The sequence below is a fragment of the Callionymus lyra genome, chromosome 3 (assembly GCF_982586985.1).
Source record: "Callionymus lyra chromosome 3, fCalLyr1.hap1.1, whole genome shotgun sequence".
Classification (NCBI taxonomy): Eukaryota; Metazoa; Chordata; class Actinopteri; order Syngnathiformes; family Callionymidae; genus Callionymus; species Callionymus lyra.
The window spans coordinates 34888822-34909526 of NC_141820.1; the positions used below are offsets into that span (position 1 = coordinate 34888822).

General features: G+C 37.1%; 2 protein-coding genes across 2 annotated transcripts in view; both read right to left on the reverse strand.

Annotated features, from left to right (window-relative positions):
* col22a1 (collagen, type XXII, alpha 1) overlaps positions 1 to 13262 on the reverse strand; it is a 42843-nt gene extending 29581 nt beyond the window's left edge. Inside the window, exons 1-5 of the mRNA XM_087787679.1 lie at positions 13185 to 13262; positions 9835 to 9975; positions 9181 to 9747; positions 5015 to 5095; positions 787 to 898 (exon numbers count right to left, since the gene is read on the reverse strand). Of these exons, the coding sequence (XP_087643805.1) occupies positions 787 to 898; positions 5015 to 5095; positions 9181 to 9747; positions 9835 to 9925 (851 nt within the window). The 5' untranslated portion in view covers positions 9926 to 9975; positions 13185 to 13262. The remainder of the gene's footprint in view (positions 1 to 786; positions 899 to 5014; positions 5096 to 9180; positions 9748 to 9834; positions 9976 to 13184) is intronic.
* Positions 13263 to 16340: 3078 nt separating this feature from the next.
* On the reverse strand, positions 16341 to 18867 carry LOC148084582 (uncharacterized). The gene is made up of 2 exons (XM_087785969.1): positions 18832 to 18867; positions 16341 to 17222 (listed from the first exon to the last, which is right to left on the reverse strand). Exons 1-2 carry the CDS (start codon positions 18865 to 18867, stop codon positions 16614 to 16616), a joined length of 645 nt encoding a protein of 214 aa, XP_087642095.1. The 3' UTR covers positions 16341 to 16613.
* Between the last annotated feature and the right edge of the window lie 1838 nt (positions 18868 to 20705).

Below are 20705 nucleotides of genomic sequence, written 5' to 3' on the forward strand. Positions count from 1 at the left end.
TTCAGCAAAATCTCATAATGTGCAAAAATATGCACCTTTATTTAGTTAGTTACTAACCTTACTAAGTTTAAGAATCAGGTTAGAGTAAAAGCTGACATAAAATTCAAAAGCTGTGTCCTTCGTTTTTTCAAACCTTTTTTCTGTTTTATTTACCTTAATTTAACTGGAAAAGAACCCATTGAGATCAAGACCTCCTTCACAAGGGTGACCAGGCCAATTTGCCCAAAAATGAATAACCGCAATTTAGATATAATCATTAAAAAAAGACAAACTAAATAGATGTATATTTTAATATTTTAGCTTTGAAATATTATTAGACTAGTACATATATGACAATGACAGACAATGTGTCTGATCAAGCTTTTATGAATTTCCATTAATTTTACTAGTAACTAATATGAAAACCTCTATAGCAGGGGTCCCACCACAGAACGGTGGACCATTTACACCCCCTAAGATTATATTCTGTAGCTCTTCTTTTGATGTCTAAATTTCAATAAGTGCTGGCCGAGCAAGAGACTCCAGCTTTGTCAGATGGTTAATGTATAAAGATTATGGCAAAAAATGAAATCATTTATATATCTTTGAATATATACTGTAGTTAAAATGGAAACATGTATTTTTAAAATGTTTTTTCAAAAACCCTATAAAACATTTAATTACCTTTCATATCTTTTAAAAATGAAGTCTGTTTGCCACGCATGTAAAATGTTAATCATGAATTACATAGTAATTTTTTGACCAAGTTTATTCAACATGCAAAATGAATGTATCATTGAAACTCACTCAGTCTGCTGTACAATAGGCATAGTGCCGAGTCGCACGTAAGCACTTTGACCTTCATCCATTCTGGTCCCCAGTATGTCTCTCACACTGAAGTACTCCATTAGGTCAAATCCTGGAAATAAAAAGGGGACACAATTTAGACAACAAATAACTTGCTATTTTATTTCTTTCTATATTTTTATTATCTTATTCACACTTTGTTTGTGGTTTTCTAGAGAAAAGTTTCAAAACTTTCATGACTCTGAACTCACAGTCGGAGGGCAAAAGAATGCATCACTGGTGAGTTGTGAGCATGCGTACTCGTGTGTTTAGCTGGTGTCACTGTAACCACAGACCACATTCAGGCTCTTAAAAAAAAGAACCTCCCTAGTACAACAAACAAGTGCAGTAACCAAGGCAATGCCAGCTGGATCCTAACTCATCAGTAGTCCGTTTGTTTGATATATCTCGACCATAAAAAATATGCTGAATTACTGTATCTGGAGCCAGTAACTCTCCTGGATTAAGGTTATAATGAAGGTGAAGCACAAAGGATTTTTAAAAAGTTTAGATCTTTTCTTTGCAGCTTGAGTCAGCTTCTAGGAACAGTTTTCAAAACGTATGTGTTGATCTGTTTAGTTTCAACCGTCCTAAGAGGTGGCTTCTATATCTCTGGACTATGATGAAAATAATGTATATTTCCCATTTGGATTTTTTTTACTGGAAGCTTAAAAATGGAAGTGACCTAGACAAAAAAAAATGTTGAGCACTATATTAAATAATAATAATAAATACATTTTTTAACCGGAATTAATATTTAAAGGGCATTATTAATGGTTTCCAATGGTTTGGTATTAAAGGGAAATTTCTCATATACAAATAGGTTTTCTTTAGTTATATAGCCTAACAACACATTATGCTTATTTAAATCCCTTAGCATGTGTTATAATTCAACAAAACGGTTCAAAAAACATGTTTTCAAAACTGGATGACAGTAAAGGCGCTTTTATTTTAAACTCTCTGTATGATTTGACATTAGCTCCCACTCATTATCATGTCATCAATGTGGCCCTCTAAGAGAAAAGTTTGAAAACACAGGATGGAGTTGCTCATGACAAACGCATAATTGACATTCATATCTTCTATGTCGTCTTATACAGTAACAGCCACACTAAACCATCAGGTTTTACCTCCTTTACATCTACTTGTAGCATCCCTGCAGGTTTAAGTTTAAGTGAAACCATGTGACATCAAAACTTCAATCTTCGTGTCTGACTGGTTTACTTCTCTGCTCATAGATCCATCAGAAAGAAAATATTGATCCTCAAATTAGTTCTTTATTAATGACAGTGACTTAAGTTATTGTGTTGCTCGTCTGAATACACAACCAAATGTGCATCTGCAGAGTCATACTTGCCTCACATGTGACTGTGTTCGTGCTCAGAGACACATAAACACCAAACAAGCGAAAAGATGAAAAACACTAGGGAGCAGTTTTTCCACTTCAGGATGTTTCATGCTCGGAAGTTATTTTGTGTGATTTGTTAAAGCTGCCAAATGTGTTCTTCGGGGAAGCCAAAGAGTTTGGACTGTTTGAGGCGACATTGCTGTCTGTACAGTTTTTTCATGGGCCATTCCAGCACAGCTGTAATTTGGGCTGGCAGGGGCGAGGGTGTAATCAGCCCAAAGAGTTATTTAGAGCCAGTGAAAAGACGTGATGCTGTGGGATTTGCCATGTGCTAACTGGGGAAAAGACATTATCTCCGTTTGATGTCGACAAACACTTTCCCTTTTCTAACGTGAGCTCAATCTCCTGAGGGGGGCAAACTAGACGTCCTGATACAGTCTGACAACAACCGCAAGTCTGCTCGAGTCAATTAGTCTTTCATTCTGCTCTCAAAGCAACAAGCGGTAGCTGACGCAAATTGTTTTGTAATTATGAGAAAGTGGGGGAAAGTATTCAGAGCATTTTCTGTGGTCCAACATACAGCACAGTGACTTAGCGCATAGTGGATTTGATGTGCTGTTTATCGTGGCGACAAGTTGCAAGTTAAGACATCAGACGTGAAACTTCCAGTCAGAAATGTGGGGAAAGTTACCCTTTACCAGTAAGTAAGAAAGTAATTATTATTACCACCACCATTATTATTACCAGTCACTCTCACTCGTTCCCATTAATGTTTTTTTGACCAAAGCAAAAGGAAAACATTTTATATAGATAGAAGTGAGTTTTCTCTGCAGACACAGGACACTTTAGAGAGACTTGGAAACACATCTGTGTTACTCCAGAAGAGTGGGAAGTTTTTAGGGAGAATAAAGTCTGGCTCATTTAACTCATGACCTCACAACCTGAACTAGGACAAGTGCTAGAAGATGCATGAATTGTTGGACATCATTGTGGTAGAATGAGTCCTTCTAACAGGTCAAACTATTTTGCTCTTGATCTCTGACTCTAGACAGTTTTCTAGTGCATTTGTTGTTCAGCAATACAATGATATTAACAGATATGAACAAAGCTTCTGAATTGACTCATTAAGTTAATTTAACTTGACGATGTGTTTGCATCTCAAAATTATAGATAGTAGTGATTGTAAATCTCAGGCTTAACCTCAAAATATCTTCTCTCCCACCACAGTCCAGAGTATCCTGGCTGTACATCTGTTTTTTCTATTTGTGTGATGGATGTGGGCGGAAGACATAGACAGGAACCCAGATCCCCTGAAGACTCTCTTAGAACAACATCCAAACTTTCTGCAGCGCAATTCAAGAGTTCTGAGAAAGCTCGACTCACTACCTGGGAAGGGAAATGACAATAAAGACATTCAGCCCAGAGAATAGTTTCTGATGGATCTCTATGAATATTCAACGATTTTAAAACATGGATTATTTTTCTTTTATGTTTTTACAGGCCTCCTGCTGCTCTGCTTAATGAGTTAGCAAGAAAACCTTTATAGTTCCCTCGTTTTTAGTCTGGTGCTCATGGTTCAATTCTGTGTGTGCTGGTTAATGAACACGCTACAAAGACTGGCCTTTGTTTCTGTTAGAATATTAAGTATTAATTAAGATGAATCCATTGGAATATGAGATGGGAGAGACTCAAAGTTTCTTTCATGTCATTCAATTCACATTGACAAACTAAGAGAAGCTAGAAATAAGAAAGACAATTGATCTTTCCTCAACAATTCTTTGTGTTAATGACAGTCGCATTAAAGAGAAAGAGACGCATTCTTGCAACTTGAAAGCACATGTGGCCACAAGATTCAGATGTCATTTAGATCTCATAGAAAGTGTCTAAACCATGACACATTACAAGGACATATTGTCTTAGTAAACCCTTACAGGATGTTTAGTTAAGGCAAAATATCATTAAATAATATGAGTAAACAGAGCTTGTTTTCCTTATTATTAGGGTGTCGGGAGTCTGGCTTAGAAGCGGGGACACTGAACAGGTTGCTAGTCCATTTCAGGACACACAGAGACAAACAACCAGACACACACACACTTACAGTTAATTCAATAAATCTACACATGACTGGGGGAGTAAAACCAAGAGTACCAAGAGTGAACCTATCATGGGGAGAACATAGATTCTCCACACAGTAAGAACACATGTTGCCACAAGTTAGAAGCGAACCTTCTGGTACATTCTAGTGTAAGGCAGATGAAGAGACCATTATGACAAGAACTTTCACAGAAGAATGATCTTGATATTTATAAAATATAAAGATATTTTTACTCTGGATGGATGGGGACAAACAGGAAAGATCAAGTTTCTAAGCGAGAAGTTCATGCTGGGACATCTTGATTGTTACCGCTGTCCATGAATTTTTAAGTTTAAGAATATTGTGCGTTAAAAAAGTAGGTAGGACTTAACTTGCTAGCCATGCCTAGTTGCTAACAACTGATGCTCACATAATGGATGGAAAACAATTATTCCTCACATGGTATATTTGATGAGAGCAATAAAGTGGATGGATCAAGGCAGTCTTCCATTTAAATCAAGTGGAAACAGACTATAAAACTTTTTTAATCGTCTTTTAATATTAATCTTACGCAGAAAAGTGTATTTGTGGTGTAACTAGACAATATATATTATTATTTTGTAAACAACTTTTCATTTTTATGTGGCATCATCATTCCTCTCAGTTCAATGCAAAGCATATCAAACCCAAGTGACATAATAATTCAATGTCTATCAATGATCTTCTATACGGTTAATAAAAATAACAGTTTATTGAAATGTACATACCTGGAATTTCTTGAAGGCCATAACTGGTGCTGTTTGGTTTAAACCGGTCAGGTTGAACCTTCATGTTTGGACACAATACATCTGGAAAAAAAGGGGTAAAGGTTATATATAAACATGAAGTGGTCAAGGCAAGAACAAAGAATGTATAAACATGGACTGAATTTTTTACTTCTTGGAAATCTGATCTGGTCATTTTAGAGGCTTGTGTAGCACTTTCGTAAATACTTTAGTTGCCGGTCTTTGACACTTAGTGTGTGTGTGTGTGTTCAGGAGTGTTGGTGGGTCACCGTGGAGAGCAGGGCCACATTCACGAGCCCGAGAAACAAGTTTTATATTTCCACACACATATATATTTGGGATGGTGATGACAGTGAGAAAGACAACACCATGTGGAAGAGTTTTTATTGGCAGGAGCTGTGTTTCCTTTTGGTGTTATGACTCCTACTTCACTTTTGCTGAAACATATTACTACATCATTTTTATTGTTACATGCAGTTGTTACATTAACAGGAAAGGAAACTCTTAAATCGTATGTCAAATACTTGCAAATAATTTCTTACAATGTAATGTAAGTATGAGGCTATGAACTTTTTAATATATAAACAATAAAATAACATTTGTAAACTTGTAGTCTGTTAGCATGGGCAAACAGATTACCCTGCGCTAACAAGTAAGCATGTATTTTTAGTATGTGCAAACCGTTCAGTCACCAAGTAAGTAGCCTCGATACTAGTGAGCCGCGATGAGTTGCTAACCGCTGATGTCTTCAGGAATGATTGGAATTGACATGACATCCAGTAGTGTCAAGCTTCTTTGCACTTCTAGGTTGACAAAATGAAATGTTTCCTTTTCCAGAGGCATCCAGAAGTCTTAATGTGACTCATGCAGATTTGGGTGCAGCTGACCTGCAACCCTTTGGAAACCCTGTCCACAGACAGACTCCCTCTAAAATTTAAAGAACTGCATCCCACCATTTCACAGAGGTTCACCACTGATGAGTCATTGGCCGACAACAAATTAAAGTCAAGGCATGTCGTGCAAAGTGCTAATCATCATCTACTTGTGGCATTCTCCGTCACGGATGGGAACCTAACATCAGCCTCTTCCTCATGGTCTAACTCAGGGACCAGGGACCATTACTGCACTACATGAAAGTCCATTTAGTCCACCACCTTTGTTATTACGTGATTACTCACGTCTGCCCACAGATTGTAAAATTCCCATTTCCAAAGTTACACCAATAATTATGAAAGGGTTTTAAAATATATTTGCAACAACACTGTGTGAAACCAAAGAGCAACTAAAATATCTGAAAACCTTTTACTGTACACATGACACATAACATTTTCAAATGGAGTAAATAAGGTTAAAAAAGGTTCATCTGACAAACACAAATGAGGACACAGTTAAAGAATGCTTGTACATTTAAGTTTGAGGTAAATATTCTGCTCAGATAACTAGAAAGAATAAAACATATTCTCTTATCAGTAGAATCTTGTTTGATTACACTATAAAGTATTTCTTTTCAATTTGTATCTAAAGATTTATGAAATAGATACTGAAACTCATTTCAATAAGACCCCTTCGAAAAAGGTTTGGACAAAATCTATACACAAACAAAGACAAAAATATAGACAAGCTATAAGACACTTAATCCAGAGTTTTCTTTTCAGCTTTTCTTTTTTATGATTTGAGAAAAGATTGCTCTACCAACTGACTACCAATTACTTCACAGTAAAGTAGTTGAAATACGTCACTCTTTTTCTTCTTTTTTTTCAGCTGGTTGCTCCACAGACATCAAACTTAGCATGCTGCGTAGCCGAGCTCCTCCCTGCACTTGTGGCCTTAAAGCTATAATTTAGGGACACGGCTGCAGGCTAAAATGGCTACAATGTAAAACCTACACTTTAGAAAACAAATATCCCACACTAAGACAGTATCAGCACCTGTTCTCTTTCTTCACAGATAGACTTCTGTTTTTTCTTTGATAAGAAAAAAGATGTGTTTAAAATTCTACATTGATGGTGACGACTGTGCACAAAATAGCATTGCTTGGTTTATGAGAACACAGATAAAAATGAAATATGTAACATGAGGACAGCTGTGAGTGATCCACTTGAAAATGTTGTTCTATAATTTTCAGTGAAAATTACAGCCCAGTGGGCCAGAAATGAAAACCACTGATCTACTTAAAGACTCACTTGTTATGATTCCTGCAGTTTAGACCAAGAACACATCAGATCTTGTTATACGACTGCATGTATGCAGGAGTGCTTGATGTTAAAAAGAATAGCAGTAGGAAAGGTCATGTTGCACATGGGTGCATAGAGCAAAACATGAATTGAAATTGGTTTGGGGCAAAGTTTTAGGGCGATCTCGGGCCATTGGGCAGTTCTAGAACTATGAGATGTTAGAGAGGCCATAGTTCATGTAAGTTAAGTTTACAACCCATATATGTGCCATAATGTGAAAACACAAGATTTATTCTTTGAATTGTAAAAAGATTTCCAAAAATGGTGTAATATAGATCTATAAAAGGAAGGTTGCACACCTAATGTACTTTTTTTTTCTTGGAAGACAAGTAATACATTTAAAATGTGTTTCTTACTCTGAACTTTAAAAGAAACTCAAAAAACTAACCTGATTAAATATAGAAAAATGTATCAAATGAGAGTTAAATGTCCTGTCATTTATGTTCCCTTTCATCTCACTTCACTTCTCATATTCAGTTCGGTTGGCCAATGTTTTGTGCTTTTTTTGTCAGTGCCTTTTTGTTTTAAAGTTTACACAGAAGTAAAACTAAATAACCTTTACTTGAAGAAAAGGAAAACATTTGTTTGGTGTTTTTACCTGAAGAATGTGAATGAATGGGCTCAGAGGAAATAAACTCTGAGTTGCTGAATTAACTTTAACACATTGTCAGTGCATTAAAACACACATTTGGTAGTGTCTGTATTATTTTTTTGTACATTTTAATGCTGCAAATGGAGTGATGGATCAAAGTGTTTCAACCCACAAACGACAGTGTGAAGACACTGGATCAAGTTTTAAACAAAACTTTTTTTTTTAGACTAAATACCACAACATAGGGATCTGCAGGACTCTAATCGACGGAATAAACTCCAGATTTTTGGGTGGAAAACCAAATATGATATCTAAGATGGACCTAAACTGTCAGATCTGACATGCTTCCCATTTTCCCGCTTAGGAAACAATAACACAGAGGTTAAATTGGCTAAAAGTGGCGAGCTCTCTCCACCACTATGTCCACGTGTTGGATATAAATCTGTCGTTTATAAGCCTTTGGGTAAGTGAGCATCTTGGAGGTTTCATATTCCACCAGAAGGAAACAGTGATCACATGATAGGCAAGCACAGTCGCTCCTTGTGGTCTGGGTGGAGCCTTGAGGTTTGGTTGTTGTGGCCTAAGGTTAATTTAAGAGATTAAGGAGGAGCTAAGGTCCCTTGAAATGTTTATGCTCCAGTAGAAACAGAGGAGGTTTGTAAGCTTGATCTTAGTGAGATAATCATAATGTATCATGCAAATTGTTCCTCATAAGCCTTTACAAATATTGTTTTTTTGAGAGTTTCTATTGATCATAAGGAGAAATAAAATCAGTTAATAAAGGAATACATGTCTGGAACCATCCATTATAGTATCAAAGTCAGTCACACAAGGGGCTAAAATCTTCAGTCCAGGTTGAGGGACAAACAAATTTTTTATTTACCAGCCCATCTAAAAAGCAATATCTGATTGTGATATTTTAGTTTATGTAGACTCAATCTTTATTTATGAGTTATGTGTTTATCTGCTCTCACTAAACTCTTTGTATAATTGCATCTGCTTCTTATCTCTAACACAGGTTTCTTTATAGATCAACATAACAACATTATCATTTAATCTACTTTAGTTTATGAACTGACCATCCAGCGGGGCACATAAAATGACTCGAGTGGCCAGATTTGGCCTCCGGGCCTTGAACAGAAAACCTTTAATTAAATTTTCATATCGACACTATCAGGTCTGGTGTTACTATTTAAAGCAGAATTTTACTTGAATTAAATTATTTCGCAGCCATATCTCCTGATTTATGTAATATATAAAACTTTATTGGAATGAATGATGGGCTCGAAGGCAGCTGGACTTGTACTTAAACAGATACTCACTCTCACACAGCCTCCTCCTCAGTCTGCCCCGGATCTTGTCGATGGCGTTGAAGTCAGTAACATGGAAGACATGAGCGTTCTTTGGCTCAGCCGCGATCTCTTCCAGCTCCTCCTTTAATGCATCGCCTATCCCCACTGCAAACAGCCTGATTCCTGCTTTAGCGGCTTCTTTCGAGGGCTCCAGTACATAATCCTGGCTGCGGCCGTCGGTCAGCAGGATGGCCACCCTCTGAATTCCTCTTGCAGAAGGTCTGGCTCCGTTTCGCTCCGTGAAAATGTTAGCGGTGGTGTAGCTGATGGCGTCCCCGGTCATTGTATTCCCGCCTTGGTACCGAATGTTCCTGGCAGCACGCTTTACCTCCTCTAAGGTCTTATGTCGTCCAAGGGTGAACTCTGTGGTGGGCCTGTCACTGTAGCGTACAACAGCCACCCTGGTCTTGTCCGGTGCTACATCGAAAGACTCAACAATGTTGGCCACCCACTGTCTGATCTTCTCGAAGTTTTCCTTCCCCACACTCGAAGAGGTGTCGAGGATAAACGCCAAGTCGTAATGGACATTTTTACATCCTGTCAGCACAGACAGAGTTTAATCACAAACTGTTTTTCGTTCTGATCTATTCATAAAGATGACGATGATCTTGGATGACTTCCTACCTGCTCGCTGTGCTTCCACACTCGACTTGGAAACGGTTAACACCAGAATGACCAGAACCAGTGTGAACCTCAAACCCTTTCGTAGCTCCATTTAAGCGATGTGTTGGGCTTTTTAGTTGATTTCTAAACTCAGCGTCCACCCTGGAGAGTCAACAAGAAAACAGTCAACACAAGTGAAACAGACATGTATAGGTGAACAACCTTGGCAAGACTGTAGATATCCTACAATTCACTTGTTTTACAGAAGGTGCTTGGTACGTGAAAGGTACACCGAAGTTTTCAATCTTTTTATAAAAATGTAAGACTTTGTTTTCGGGTGTTTTAATGAAACCAGCAACCATAAGAAGAAGGTTGGAGAGAAACATGCTAGAAGATTATGATTTTAGAAGTTTTATTTAGGCACCATCAGCAACAAAGCATCTTTATTTCCACCTAGTGCTGCAGATCTGAAACATCAACGACTCATGAAAAAGACTTGTTCAGTGAGTCATCAATGTAAATAGAAAATGATGATTGTACAGTTGTCACGGGTTAGTGTAATTCTTAATACACTGTTTTGTCCTGAATCTATCCAATAGATCAGTTTTAAAAATGTCCACTTTAAAACCTTTAATTATCATCTATGGGACCTGTGTTTGGGTTAAGTTTATGCTTGAAAGGTTTGAGATCAAACTTGCGTTCATACATGAAGCTGTTGCTGGGTGGCTCGGCCCACCAAACAAAACAAGCAAGAAGAAAGTGTTAAGACTATTCTTGACCTTCCAGCTGCTGCTAATAGAGCTGAGGTGTGACTGACCATAGCCATAACAAAAGCTTCTACAGTGCTGTACATGCATGACCAGAGATGACACCTCCTACTGTACCTTGGAAAACCGTTAATATAATGCGACCTGATTCAACCCTCAGAAGCTCTCAATAGGCAAAAAATGTATAGTCTAAAAACAACCATAAACATACACAAACACACATCATGTTGAGTTCCATAGAAAGATAATGAAACACAGAAGAACTGTCCGTTTGACTTGTTTGTAAAGGACAATATTGACATTTAAAATACAATGAAATAAAACTAACCTAACTAAAGTGAGGAAGATTTCCAGATGTTTTTAATTGGAAGAGTGTACAGATTTAAAATGATATACATGTATATTTATTTCACTTTTGAGAGTGACGTTCTTAAGGCTTTCACGACCCTAAGTGGGATGGTGCCCTAAAAGAAGGTCGATAGAAACACTGTATTTCCACATTATCCTTTGAATGTTGATGAACATAAAAACGAAGAAAAATCTAGTGGGAGAGAACAGATCCAAGTCAAAAGTAACATAATGCCCAGTAGGTTGACCAGGAAACATATTTTGTATTTATTTAATATCTCAATGGGAATAAACTTCAGATGGTACAGCTGTTTAACCGTTTTCTATTTCTCTGAATGTGACTCCAGATGGATTAAAACCCATGACCTCACTAACCACAACAACACATTACTGCCAATTTTATTTTTGTTTTAGATATCTGAGTTCAGCATTTTGTCTTTTTGAAGACTTGGATGAGATGGATAGAATAGTATATCTAGTGATATATATTATTCTAATATATTAATCTATTATTTTTTATTGTTTATGAAAAATTGCTGGCTACTGGAAAAAAACAATTTCCCGAAGGAGACCTCCTGAGGGATCAATAAAGTTTTACCTTACCTTACCTTACCTTATATATTATTTATTTTAAAAAATCCCTGTTTTCTTCATGAATTTTGAACTTCAAAAATAAAAATAAAAACTTTATCTGTGTACAGTTGAATATTTTTTCCACTATTTTAACTATATTAACTTACTTAACAAGTGTTTGTTTCATTATGTAACTTTTATATTGATTGAACAATTTTTTTTTTCTGGAAGTTATGTTGTAATATTATAGAATAATATTTCTTTCAGGACTACAACATTTTGATGACCTTAAGTTCCAATAACTTGTAGATTTATTTATTTAGTATAACAAGTCCAAGCTCTACTTTTTTGAGTATTGTTTTGATTGTCTAAGCGCTTTGTGACCCTGGTCTCGAAAAGCGCTATATAAATAAATATTACTTACTTACTTACTTACTTACTCTACATATAGGTCTATAGCCATTAAAGTCATTAAGCCACCACCATTGTTTCAGAGTACATGATTTCTACCAAATTTAGCTCAAAAATGTACTGAATGTTTAACTTTATTATTTGTCCAGCACTAGCCTAGCAGGACTAACCTGTGAGGCTCTTCATAAAACAAGGCCTCTTTTTTAGCAAGCAAACTCTGTAGATAACTACTACACTGATAGAAACTACTACAGAGCTCGAAACGTGAAAAAATGTTGGTTAACCCTTGAGTTATCTCTGGGTCAAGGTTGTTGGTTTTCGAGCCTTTGAATCAACTTGACCCTCAGATAACACTATGGGTTAAGAATCTTTCATACAACTCAATGGAGTTCAGATGTAATTAGCAATGCTGTCATTTTGTAATGTTTTGTTTGATGTTGGTCAATTTCTTTGCCTCTTTTTGTAAGTGAAGTATGACAACTGGGAGAAATTATTACTTCTCGCTCCAACTTTGCCATGTGAATGATACCACCTAATGAAACAGATATGACTGACTCTGGACTAAATTCTTTGGATCCACTTTGACTTCCATCTTGGCACCTTGAGAAGAAATTGTCTCTAATGGACTACCCATACCCAACCATTGAATTTGTCTGATCCTCAATGCCATCTAAGAGCTATTGTAGGTGGATTTCTAGAGTCACTCGGAGGGTGGTCCAGGTTTAAGTTTGTCAACATTCAAGAACTGCTGCAACTAATCGACAAACAATATAATCTTCACTTGGAAAATAACAAAAGCTTGTTGTAAAGAATCCAAGTAAAGATTCATAAAACTCATATTTCAAAGGACTCACAGGATAAACGGGGATCTCTGGAACTGTGCTGGGACAGCTGTCAGTATTTCTGAAGCAATAACAATATATCATGCTTGACATGTCACGCTGCACTTCATTTAGTTGTGCTGTCATTTCGACTTTGTCGGAATTCCAGATAAAGCTTTTTCTTGAAGTTGTCAGGGGAGTTTAACGGTAACCTCCCGTCAAACTTTCCATCGTGGGGAACTGTTTCATTAAGCTAGTTTCCACACGTCTTACTAAATGGTTGAGCTGGGACCTGCAGAGCGTAATGTCAAAAACAGCAGGTTGTGTTGAACCTCGTGTCAGGTCCTAATGGACACATTAGATTAAAAACATCTACTACAATAAAGGTTTTAACTTAACAAGAAAGTTGGTTACTAAATAAATACAAAATAAAGCCTTCATCTGTTCTTACCAAGGTGCTTCGTGACTGGACCTTCACTCAGTCTCCTGCTGCCGCACCTGAATCAGCATCTGTGGAGCTTCATTTCCCAATTAATCCAACCCTTCAGTCGCGCGGTTCTGTTTAAGAGGAAATCATGGTTTAATCCCAGGTGCTAATCCAGTGTGCAGTTCCAACAAACAAGTGAGGTGAGTCTGAGCAACCTTGTGAATGGAAGGGCAGAGTGGGAGGGATCCGGGAGGAAAGGAGGTGTAGAGTTGCACTGGTGGCTTCCATCTTTCTCGACTGGGCTGTGCTCACACATAAAAAAGCTGGTCGGCGCAGCCAATTATAGACCACACTTTCTGGATATTTTTATCCTTTTTTTCCCCTTCTGTCTCCTACAGCTGCACCCAAAAGGCGAAGCTCGGAGTGAACCGCCACAACTGCCCGGCCTTTGCCACGGTCAGAGCCACATCGGAGCCAGCATCAAGGCTGGTGGTGGGCTGGTTCACTCAACCTGCCACATGCTCAGAAGCTGTGTTTAAAAGTGATTATAGACGTGCAAATGTTCAGCTTTGTCATAGACGTCTGTCAGGCCTCTCAGCTGCAGAACATTTCCCTGGTTTTGGACTTTATTCTATTTTTGCATCACCAGTTTTATTATTATTGTTATGTTCTGCTAATAGTTCCTTTTGCTTTGAGGTGTTTTTTTTTTTCTTTTCCTTTTTTAATATATAAGCTTCTATTTAAAACATGAAAAAAAGAGTATTATGAAGTAAGACAGCATTAAAGCTCATATTTATGGTACAAGGAAAGTGGAAATTTGGTTTATGTTGGTGACGCAAACACTGAACGCATCAACATCTGTGAAGTTTGTTTCGAGGATTTATTCAGCACACAAAAACAAATGTTTAAGTTATGCATTTTATATTTTATCATATAACCATGTTAGACATCTTGGAGAGACAATAGCTTTACTCTTCTTCGTTTTCTTGATAAGAACACGAGTTCTGTTATGATATTTCACTGGCGAACAGGAGAACTTAAAGGGAAAGTCTTGGAAGTCAATGGAAGGTTGGACATTAACGAAGGTGAGATTTGTTGTATTTGCGATGAGAGGTGTGTCTGAGGGTCTCGTGGATCTTGAACTGAGTATGTGGCATTAGAGAGGTGCTCTGGAAGAAATGTTAGGCTCTTAATGTAAAAACAAGTCTCCATGAAAGCAGACATGCACGACATCATTTGTATCCTAATGGTCAGATGATGATTGGCAGGTAACTGTCAGATGTGACCCTAGTGACATTTAATTATTAGATTTAAAATGTATTTAATTAACATCGATAACTACTGACCTCTCATTGAAGGTCAAGGAGAACAGAAGACCTTCATTATAATTAATATATGACCAATTTTTTATGACATTTTAACCATTTATATCACATTTTATGTAAGGGAGATATCCAGAAATCTCAGCTTCTTGTGTTCATTGTAAATGTGCGAAAACTGATATTATATACAGTATATAAATATAACTTTCAAGAGTGATGTGTCTTAAGGCCGTAAAGATCCAAAGACGGATGGTGCCCTCGTTTGAACTTTCCTTTTTAACCAGGCCTGCAGCTGTCATCACGTGTTTGGAAACCGAGTCTCCTCCAAAGCTGTAGACGGCGACATTCAGGACATTTTGTAAGTGTCAGCTTCTATGATATACTGAAAAAACAAATTCCTCATGTCAATATATTTACAGTTTAATTAAATCAGGGAGATGAGAGTCGAAGTTTATAAAACATAACAATGGTGAGGAAGTAAGTACACCTTTTTTTTAAAATATACACTTTACAGTTGATGGGGTTTTTGTGAAATTTTGCATTTTATTTTCAGTATTAATGGAGTTTATGACCTTCTATTTATTTATTTTTTCTCATTTATTTGACTGCATATCTGGGTTGCAGAAACGAGTAAACATAGTGGCTCAACCTACAAAGAAAGTATTACGACTTTAGTTAACCACAATACATGATGAAGGCATCTACATCCTGGTCGACGGAATCACACATTGTCATGGCAACACTGTCCACCAATGCTTAATGAACGCTGCACCTAATGTCACATCTCCATAAAGCGTGTTTCAGCCTCACGGTTCCACCACTGTGGGCGTGTGCAGTTATGGTCTGGTCCAAGCTAGCCACGGTTCCCTCTTCATCCGACATATGAAACGATCTAATTTAAAAAGTTTGTTTTGTTTTCACAGCTTAAAAAAGGTTGAGAATCACTGAGTATAAATACAAATATATGCTATTTTATATATAACCTGATATCTGTTGGTATGTATTACTCTTAACAGCGTAACAAACCCAACTCTTCTGACTCACTCACATGTTTCAAATGTTGAAGTCTTCCTCTCCAAAATGCAGTAAGTCCCTCATCATGACCATGTTTTGAACTTATTGCTTTATATAGTTCCCCCAGTCTGAAATCTCAGCGAACGAGAGGTTACGTGAGTGGAGTCCATTATGATGTGATAATGGTTTTCACAGCCTCCTCTAAGTCCCTTAGAGGTGGAGACATACGGGACTGACCGCAATGTTTTACCAATCACTGCAGAGATGGTGTGGTTGTTGCAGTGGACGTGGCTTAAGAGCATTTTCTAATGTAAGATATAAGATATATTTTTAAAAAATTTAAAAATTAAAAGAGAGTTTTGTACAAACACGGATACTGATGAGTAGTGATGGTCTGATGAAGATTCATGAAGCAGTGTCATATTTTTCAGAAGACAGTAGGGGGCGCCCTCTGTTTATTGTATGCAAATTATGTGAGGTTTCAATTGAATAGCTTTTCAAAAACAATAGATTATAGAGCATAGAGTGACATAGACATCTAGTGGACTTAAGAAATAAGGACACTGTTTCATGAAGCTTCATCTGCCATCACTACTGAGTACAATAGAGGCCTAATCCAGGGAGAGATCAATTTAAGCTACACCTAAATCTACACATTAGTTGCCCTTTTAGATGAACCTGAAATCATCTGAGCATATTATAAAATTGTTTCCTTACAAATGTAACCACTTTTGTTTTAGTTTGACCGTTTTATTCTTTGAAAACAATGTATAAACTGTTACTACATACAAATCTGGTTTAGTTAACACTTGAACATCAGCAGGACATACTTCCAAAACAGAGCACAGTGAGGTCAGATAGCTGATTGTAACGATCTAATAATAATGAGAAGTTTCACATCACTTAAAAAACAAAAGAATTATTAGATTATAAGTCATATCTTTAATACTTTCAGTAACACGTCCTACTCTTTCTAATCAAATTTTAGTGTGTGTCTATTGCCAGTAATCAAAAAGAATACAAAAGTCCATTATCTTTATTTTTCTGAATGTTAGCAAACCTATTGTAATCTAGATCCTTAAGAAAGTTTCTTGTTCAAGTCCATCGTGATCGTGAGTTAAGTGAATGTTTCTTCTTCCGCACACCCTGCTCTTCTGGGCATCACTCGCCTCCTCATGGGTTCCTGCTGAAGGAGTCTTGGACAAGATGTGTGCGCAGGCGGTGTTGGTTTGTTAAGTATCGGTGCCCGGGTGCCATGACACACAATCTCTTTTATTCTCGAGGACCTTTTCTTTTTCTGCTGAGCAGATTTGTCGCCGCTGAGGTCTGCTGCCGCGATGCACTCGAGTCTGTGCCTCGTAGATGTTCGTGACCTGAGCTCGTCCCCTTCAGAACGGCCAGGAGGTATAGAATCCTCCTTGAGTTTGAGAGTCTGAGCTTCTCGGATTTCCTCCGGTAGCTCCAGCGGTGCCAGCTTCAGAGGAAACCCGACTGCCCGATCCTTCAGCTCCGTCTTCGTCCTGAGCTGCAACAGGTTTGTGGCCTCCAGTCTCTGAGCGGGGGCCGTGAACTGACCCACTTCCTCCTTCACATGTGTCATTGACAGATGGAGACCAGGTGTTTTTGAATGGTGTCCATTTTTAGGGGCCAGTCTGAGGTTTTGACCGTGCAGGAGTAGAGTGGTATTTTTAACCGGAGTGCAGGACCAGTCTGTGCGGGTGGCCCCCTGAACAAAAGATACAGGACAGTGAGATACTGATGACAGAAGACATCTAACGGATAAACTTTATTCACTTTTGTTCACAACAATATTCCACAATATAATGATACAAGTTACTTTCATGAGCATTGTGAAATGACTTTTAACAATAAAGCAGTTGTAACTCTTAGTATGTACTTAGTATGTTATAAAATTGGACATATTTGAACGTTCATAAGCATGTTCTGCTGCCCTTGTGCCTTATTTATCTTGAAAGAGAGAACTTTAAAATCTACACTTAGATGTTAGTAAACTACGTGATAGTTCTCAAGACATGTTGTCGAGCGGTTGGTCCATAAGAGATTAAGAACGGGTACACACACACACCTACACACACACACATACACACACACACACACACACACACACACACACACACAACTACACGAACACACACCCACTAAAACACACTTAGGCTACTTTAGACAACATGACGTAACACCTCATCATTGGCACCTACATTTGTGAGGTTGTGTAATGGTTAAGGGATCGGTAAAAAATATGCAGTGATTTTAAAAAAATCGGATTTGTTTTTAATTAAAGCTACATTTCAAAAAAACTTTTTTTTCACCTTGGCATGGGATTTATAAACATAAAAAATAAAACAGATTAACATGATCAATGGTGTGCCTTAGCACACATAAGCAGTATAAAGTAAATTATACATTCATAGTTTATCTATGATCGATGTATCTTGTCTCATCCTCTAAAAGACAGGATCGTGAAATCTAAGGATGTGACACACTTTAGTCTGAAACTATAGTCACATTTTGGACACTGAAGGGTGTAGTACCTCACACGTACGCTAGAGGCATGGTTCAAGATTATACACAGATTGAGTCCAAATTCTAAAAAGGTCACTTTTGTGAACAGCAGTGATTTTCAGATATGAATTCATGTTGGAGCATGTATGATGCTTTTCTGATTAATATCTTCAAAGGGCACTTGAGTCAGCTTAGATACCCTCTCTAGGGTGCTTCAGGGCTCCTACAGAGCTCTTCTAGGACTTTCTTTATCATTCAGAAACTGTCTTGGTCGACCTAAAAATGATTCTAGCGTCAATGCAAGCATGTTAAAGGGACGATACTTATAAAACTAAATTACATGACCTTTGCATTTTCCATAAAACATTATCCTGCGCTTTTCAATCTAATAAAACTTCCAGGCAACGCCTTGTAATTCAGCTGGTGTATAAATGGGAACATCAAATTGTGTCCCCACTTACAAGGTGTCTCAGGTGTTTTATTATTCTATATTCTATGTTCTATGTATTGTGTATTCTGCAAAAATGTTAACACACACACTGATCATCTTTTTATTTATGTATATATAAAAAAATGGTGTTTTATTTCGTATGGGATACTATAGTTGATCGTATTGCCTTTTAGTAATTTAAGCTTTAGTTCTTCATATGATAAACTTTACTGGAGTACTTTTTTATTTGACAACCAAACTAAAAAACAAACACAAGGTAGCTTTATCTTAGTTTGCAACATTTTCTTTTGAATAGATTCCCTGTTATCCACAATATATATATATATATATATATACCATTCTATATTTCCTGAATACTGACCGTGGCTGCCAAAGGGTTGAGAATGTGCCGAGTCATGTCCACCAGAGTGTGGAGAGCCCCGTCCAAGTGTCTCGCTGTCCAGTTGGTCGATGCTCATGTGGTGCCCGGTGATGGTGAAGAGCGTTTAAGCTGCATTAATGATCATAAGCTTGTTACCGTTTCAGAGCGAGCTAATGACAATCCCCTGCTGCTGTGCCACTGCACAACACTGGGCTCTGGATTCACCAGAGCTCAGCCAGTTGATTATTTAGAACAAACACTGGAGAAGGACCTCACTGGAACTTAGTGATGATGAGGCTTCATGAAACAGTTCATGAGGTTTCACTGAACAATGTCCTTGTTTTCAGAGGACACTTGACTCTGTATAATTATCTCTAAACCACTTATTCAATTAAATGTCATAACATTGTTATACTGAGAGCGCCACCTACTGAGGTCTAAAATGAGATCACTGTTTCATGGAAGATCATCTATGTATCACTATTCTAATGAATTCCATCACCATAATAAATGCTACATAGATAGTAGAAAGGTTTTAAAGAGAAGTGAAAAAGTGTATCTTTATATATTTCCATTCACCTGGACACACCTGTTGTAGATTGGCATCCAATAAGCTTTTATTGATCCAAGAAAAAAATCATTAATCTGGTATTAACTAATCTATTAAAAACAGACATTAGTGAAAGTTGGTTAATTTTCATGTTAATGCTATAGAGTTTATCAAAATTGTTTTTTGTTATTTTTTAATGTAAACTAAACAACCTTCAAACGAACATACTTGACTTACAGTTGATATATATCAAATAAATATTTATCATATTTTAAATATTGCCGCTTGTTCTTATTAGTTTGAAACGACGCGTCCGTAACCTGACGTCAGATGAAAGTCTTTTTGACTTGTTGGCCACTAGGTGGAAGCAGAGACTTTGTTTGTAAACAGGAACCAGGACTGACTTTTATAAATGTATTTACCGGAAGATTAGATAAGTCTCCATGTAGATGCGAGTCAATGTTTGTTATATATTTTATAATTTTTTTACAGATGGCAGCTGGGCCGGATACATGTTTAGATTCTTCATTCGAGCGGTTTCATCTTAACTTAACTGCTGTCTTGCTGGTTTCCATTTATTATTTAGATGTCCTGACAGTATTAATATAGAAATAGAAGGTCACTGGTTTGTCTCTCGATGTGCTTTTTAATCCGCTAAACTTTTAAATTTTTAATCAAATAATTATATTATTATAATAATAATTGTACTCGTTTAAATTTCTTATTTATGCTTTGGCCAATATTCGTTTTCATTAAGACACATTTAATATTTGTGTCTGTAACATGTATATGGTTTATTTTGTTTTAACCACACACTGTTTTGTCATGATATAAATTTCAAATTTTATTTCATCTTTTTAGTACATGATTTAAATAGAATTTGTAATATTGGGTCTTAAAACCAGAGTTCACCATTCGCGTTACCCTTTTTAAGGCACAAATAAATTGAATTAAAGAGACTTAATCTTAGTTTTGTGAACATAAACTTGATTTTTTTAATAATTTGGCTTATTTCTTTAAAATGTGGATGTGTTACTATGGAGACGATTTATGTGTCAGCGGACAACATGTTCTGCCTACAGACTTCATCACTCCTGAAATAGAATCAAACGACAAAGTGCAGAGAAGTTTTGAGCAAAGTTGACTTCACTGTAGCTACTGTAATGAAGAGCTTGATATCAGGACAAATCGTTCGAAGCTCGGACTGAAGTGTTCAATGATAAACAGGTGGAAAATGAGGCTTGTTAATGAAGTTAACAATAGACAACACGTCCTCGCACCCACGTCGTCAACCGTCTCAGGCCATATCAACGCCCCAAGTCGT

Excerpts from the sequence above, each read along its gene's own strand:
- LOC148084582 (XM_087785969.1), bottom strand. The coding sequence starts at position 18,867 with ATGACTCGGCACATTCTCAACCCTTTGGCAGCCACG. Across the intron at positions 17,223-18,831 it reads TCAACCCTTTGGCAGCCACG|GGGGCCACCCGCACAGACTG; the intron begins GTCAGTATTCAG and ends TCTTTTGTTCAG.